Raw genomic sequence first — 6000 nt, 5'->3', positions numbered from 1 at the left:
TGGTTTTGCTCTGCGATGAGTAGTTCTCGAGTTATAAGAGGACAAACAAACAAACATACTTTACTGGCACCCCCTCCCCCCTCCCCCTCCCCCTCCCCCCTCCCCCTCCCCCCTGTTCCCCTCCCCTCCTCTTCCCCCTCCCCTCCTCTTCCCCCTCCCCTCCTCTTCCCCCTCCCCTCCTCTTCCCCCTCCCCTCCTCTTCCCCCCCTTCCCCCTCCCCTCCTCTTCCCCCCTTCCCCCTCCCCTCCTCTTCCCCCCCTTCCCCCTCCCCTCCCCCCTCCCCTCCTCTTCCCCCTCCCCTCCTCTTCCCCCTCCCCTCCTCTTCCCCCTCCCCTCCTCTTCCCCCCCTTCCCCCTCCCCTCCTCTTCCCCTCTTCCCCCCCTTCCCCCTCCCCTCCCCCCTCCTCTTCCCCCCCTTCCCCCTCCCCTCCTCCTCCCCCCCTTCCCCCTCCCCTCCTCCTCCCCCCCTTCCCCCTCCCCTCCTCCTCCCACCTTCCCCCCCTCCCCCCTCTCCCGTTCCCCTCCCCCTCTCCCGTTCCCCTCCCCCCGTTCCCCTCCCCCCTCCCCCTCCCCCCCGTTCCCCTCCCCCCCGTTCCCCTCCCCCCCGTTTCCCTCCCCTCCTCTTCCCCCTCCCCTCCCCTCCTCTTCCCCCTCCCCTCCTCTTCCCCCTCCCCTCCTCTTCCCCCTCCCCTCCTCCTCCCCCGCCCGGCAATGCCGGGTACTTCTGCTAGCTTAGGGGGATGGCAGTGAGGTACATGGGGGTGCGAGGGTCCCTGCCGTTACTCAAGTTGGAACCTCCACCTCCTGCTGGGTTTGACGTTGCTACTGGCGTGGGCAGTAGTCCTCTGCCGTTCCCCCGACCAGGACCAGCAATCCAGCATGTTGAGCTACTGGCTGCTGGAAGGCTGTCGAGGCAAAGCCCGAGCCCTGAGCCCCTGAACCTATCTGGCTCTGGGGCTGGAGGCCATTTCCTGTATTAGGAAAAAGAAACCCCATCAATAATAAGGATGAGCCAACAAGTTTCTTCATGCCATTTTGAACCATCACAGCACAACAAGGTAGTGAAAGCATGCATGTTGAAACGCTAAAAAGTAGCACTGCTTCTAAACATACTTTACTATAGAAGTATAGATAGATGTACGATATTGTTAAAAAAAAAACTTTTTTTTTTGGACCCGGAAATCGAAAAAAACAGTCTCTTATACACCGCCCGAAATCACAACAGCACAAAGCCAAATTATTTTACACGTATTTATCCTTGCTGTATACCTGTAAGCGACGTATTTATCTAAGTTGATATCCCGCCCTGATAAAACAAAGTTATCCGTTCTTTTTAATAAACATTTTGTTTACTACGTGACGCGGTGACGCCCGGAGCCGGAAGTATTGCTTTGGACCGTCATGTCGGCCACCCTGCAGGTAACAGATACCTGGATTCGGTTTCTTTACACGGCGATTTGTGTGTCTAAAAGTCTGTGCGATTGGTGGAAACATATGTATGACACGAGTTACCTACCGGTTCATTGGGAGTTCGGGATAGCCATACTGTGTTGTTTCGCGAGGATATGAAAGACAGGGCCGCGAAGCCCGGTGTATTCTTCTTTAATTCCTCATTTTTGATATCATACAGGTTGCGTCACTCCTCTGGCTCTAGCGTCTTCCGTGGACAACTTGGCTCTGCTGACGTAAAAAAAAAAAATCGAACACTATGCGTTGTCGCCACAACATCGATCACTATACACATCGATCATTTGTGTTAATGTCTCCACAACTGCGCATGTATTTACTATTTACAGAAGTGGTAACGACAATCCTTCCAAGTTCGACGTCAAAATGGGCGATACATTTACCACCAAAGGTGGATGGAGGTTATGTTTTCACCCCTGTCTGTTCATTTGTCCGTTTGTCTGTCCGTTTGTGAACAAAATATCTCAAAGTTGTGGACGGATTCGGACGACATTTGGCAGAGATGTAGCGTATGTGTCGAGGACGAAATGATTAGATTCTGGTGAAGATCCGGATTCGGATCCGGCTACTAGAATTTTTAAAGTGATTATTCACCATTGGGAGATCGGGCCTAAAACGATACAGAGCAGGGTATCTCATAAAGTTATGAATGGATTTGGACGAAACTTGGTGGACCGGTTGGGTGTCTGACGAGGACAAAGAGATTCGATTTTGGTGAAGATCTGAGTATGGATGCGCATACAAGCATTATTTAATTTTTAAGTGATTCTTCACCATTGAGAGATCGGGTGAAAAGCGATATATAACATGATATTTTAAAAAGTTCTGGGCGAGTTATGAATAAACTTGGTGGACGAGTTGGTTTGGTGACGAGAACAAGCCGATTCGATTTTGGTTCAGGTCTGAATCCAGATCCGGCCCATCAATGGGATACAAAACGTACTGTTCACCAGGCAGAGGTATGCTCTCTACTGAGTACCGTTTTAGTTACATACGCAAATATGGGCGAATATTTATCTTGCCAAAACGAAGTTTTTGCAAGATGTATTAGTCAGCTTGTATGTTTGTTTGTTTGTTTTTTTGTTTGTGGTTAATCATTTTTTTTTCACGTTTAGATCACTCTGTAGACCACAGTTATTATTGGAAACTCCTGTAACTTCGCATATCAGAGTCCTATAGAGATACCCTTCAGCACACAAAATTTTGAAGGTCAAGGTCAAAGGTCAAGGTCACTTTGTGGTCAATCATGGAGGTCGACGAAACACTAATTTTTTGAGTAACTTTGATCGGATCGTCTCCAAACTTCATGGGAATCTAGTATATGGTCCGGCGCTCAGCTGATTAGTTTTTGGTGGCGATCGGCCTTGACCTTCATGGTTAGCGCTGGAGGTCGAAAATTATTGACCCCAAGGTCAAATTTTGAAATCGTAGGTACCATATCGAGTAATACCTCATATGAATGCCCTTGATGAGTGCTTCCCAGATCTGTAAACAGTTTGACGCTATGACGTCATTTGATGACGTCATGACGAAAAAACGGAATTTTCACATTTTGGCAAGATACGGTTCACCCTGTGGGTGACATATGTTCATTTTTATTTCCTCCAGTTGTTGAATTTCCAGCAATTACTTTGTATCATCCCCACACTTAAAAAATAAAAAATAAAACGGAGGGAAACAAGGGGGATATTTTAATCGACTGTCCGCCTGTCTTTCTGTCTGTCACACTATCTCCTAAACGGTTGTGCGAAAATTCACCAAATCTGTTGGTTGTCAACACCCCATGGCAAGACGATACATGAGCAGTATCATTTTTCACTTCACCCCCTGGGTTTTCTTTTTATCTTAGAAAATAAGCTTGTGTTCCTTTTATTTATTTATTATTTTGGGCACCCCAAAAATTAGAATTATAATAATTGGGTGCCCGGTGTCAGGACTCCACATTTCACTTTTAGTATGTCATCTTGTTCATGTTTTGATGTTTGCAGAAAGCAATTGATCTTGTCACCAAAGCTACAGAAGAAGACAAGGCGAAGAATTATGACGAGGCACTGAGACTCTACCAACATGGAGTGGAGTATTTTCTACACTCAATGAAATGTATGTCTGCAGTTATTTATTTTTTCCACCACTGAAGATGGACGGAGGTTACCTCTGTCTGTCTGTTTGTCTGTGAGCAGGATATCTCAAAACGTTATGGATGGATTCACATGAAATTTGGTGGACAGATTGAGTGTTTTGTGACCAGGCCAAATCGATTCGATTTTGGTGAATATCCGGATGTGGATATGAGAATTTTTTAATTCTTCAAGTGATTCTTCACCATTGAGTGATGGGGCCAAATACGATATATAGCACGTTATTTCAAAAAGTCGTTGACGAGTTATTACAACCTTCCCCCCAACCCCCTCACCCCCCTCATATTACTCCTCACTATGCCTCATCCCATCATCATCTAGCTTTTTGTCGTCCTCCTCACCCTGCCCTCTCTCCTTGCTCTTCTGCAATCTCCAACACACTGTCAACTGCTCTCCCTGCACCCTCCTCTCCTACCTCATCTTATCCTCTCCCACCCCTCCCCTCTCTTGTACCTGATGCTACCCCTCCCTCTTCATTAACGGTATGGACCTCAAACATCCAGGGCCTTCGCTCAAACCTGTCTGATCTCTCCATACAGGTTGCTTCTGACAAACCAGACTCGATCTGCTTAACAGAAATTTTCCTTCGTCAAGATGTCTCTGATTCCTTCCTATCTCTCCCTCGTTACTCCCTCCTCCGGTATAAAAGACCCGAGCCTCGACCTGCTGGCGGAGTTGCACTGTGCATAAAAAACTATATTTCTCGATCTCCATGTACTGCTTTTACACCTCCCAAACCCCATGAGTACCTCTGGCAACGGCTTCCCCCTCCTCTCCCACCCTTTGTTTATATGTGTGTTGTACCATTCACCAAACGGTGATGGCTCCATTTACATCTCTCTATCCGACAACATGGACCAACTTATATCCACTCATCCCAACTCTCTCTTCCTCATATGTGGTAACTTAAATTGTCATCATGCCACCTGGCTGGGTGTAGGCACCTGCCATGTCACCTCAGCAATGGACTTCTGTGACTCATTGGGACTGACAAATTGTCAATTTCCCGACCCGTATCTCAGTCAACGAATGGTACATCTTCTCTTTTACACTTGGTTATGATTAACTTCCCTGCAAATTAACTTCCCTGTTCTTCTGCTGCAATCGGTTCATCTGATCATATGTGCTTGTTAAAGTGGACGTCTCTCTGGCAATTCTTAGTGAGCCTCCTCAGTGCCAACGAGTCTGGCATTTCACTCAGTCCGACTTGCACGAACTTCAAGCAGCCATAAAACATCTTGACTGGTCTCCCATCTCTACTGTCTCTGACATCAACTCTTCCTGGGAATTCTTCCAAAGTAAACTGCTCTCTCTCTCATGCACAGATTGATCCCATCTCGTCTTCAGGTTGTCACAACCTTCCTCCCGTCTGTGGTACACTGAATCTTGTGGTGAGGCAGTTGCCCTGAAACAACTTGCCTTTTCCTCATGGAAGGCTAATCCAACTGAAGGTAAGGCGGAAAACAATATATTGCTGGTCTCTGGTCAGACCAAAGTTCCAGAATTGATGCGGCGATGCGGGTTTTTGTTTCTTTTTTTTTTTGAAAAGCATGGATTGCACATATAAAGGTGTTGTTTTTTGTGTCCTCATGCCTTGCGGTCCTCCTCATCTGCCATGGCGCCGTCCAGAGAGAAATTAAAGACAGCCAATGGGACTGGTAGGCCTTTTTGTAAATAATGAACACAAGCTTAAGTTATTTTAAAATGTATTTATTCTGAAAATCATTAAGTTCTTCAAGCATATTATAGACTGCCATTTCGTTCTCGATATCGCCTCGCCGTACCGTCAAACATTCCAATGTGTCGATCGCGTCAACACTGCGCATGCGCAAGTGGTCTAACAGGCCGATGGTCTCCCACGATCTCTTCTCCCAGTCCACCAGATTATCACAGACACTTACAACTTCATGACAGACGAGATAGGATCCAGGCCTAACTAACGAGACCACCCGCAGCTCTCTCGGCCTTCTGGTTGCTTCACACGAACCCGACAAAGAACGTCTTCGTTTCAATAAATGACAATATCCAGCCGATTGGATTCATGACGGCACGGCACACAAAACTACTCATATCTTTGGAACAGCTGGTTGGATTTGGACAAACGAAACGTAGTTTTGTAGGGGAGAACCGTGCGCGAACGACGATACCAATAGCGACCCTCACAGACCCGTATTTCCCGAGATAGCGTTCCGGCCCGGCAACAACAGGCACGTGCTGTTGTAGGCACCATTGGAAATTTGAAAAAAAAAAAAAAAAATTGTTGACGCGCAGGGTCAAAATCGATGCGCGCACTGACCAGAGACCGGAAATATATTTTTCTCGGCCTAATCTCAGTTCCTTTCACAAAGCTCAGAGCAAGTGTGTGTCTTCCTACAGGAGAGCCAGGAAACACTATC

General features: G+C 47.2%; 1 protein-coding gene across 2 annotated transcripts in view; it reads left to right on the top strand.

Annotated features, from left to right (window-relative positions):
• Positions 1-6000, top strand: part of LOC137417302 (vacuolar protein sorting-associated protein 4A) — a 297125-nt gene that overhangs the window by 266356 nt on the left and 24769 nt on the right. Inside the window, exons 1-2 of one of the 2 annotated variants that reach the window (XM_078784475.1) lie at positions 1354-1418; positions 3455-3566. The exons of the other annotated variant lie outside the window; for it this stretch is intronic. Coding sequence (XP_078640601.1) covers positions 1401-1418; positions 3455-3566 — 130 coding nt within the window. The 5' untranslated portion in view covers positions 1354-1400. Of the gene's footprint in view, positions 1-1353; positions 1419-3454; positions 3567-6000 lie in introns of those variants that run through there. 2 annotated transcript variants of the gene reach the window in all.

Source organism: Myxine glutinosa, chromosome 9, assembly GCF_964187855.1.
Source record: "Myxine glutinosa chromosome 9, kmMyxGlut1.1, whole genome shotgun sequence".
Taxonomy (NCBI): Eukaryota; Metazoa; Chordata; class Myxini; order Myxiniformes; family Myxinidae; genus Myxine; species Myxine glutinosa.
This window is presented reverse-complemented; position numbering and strand designations above follow the sequence as displayed.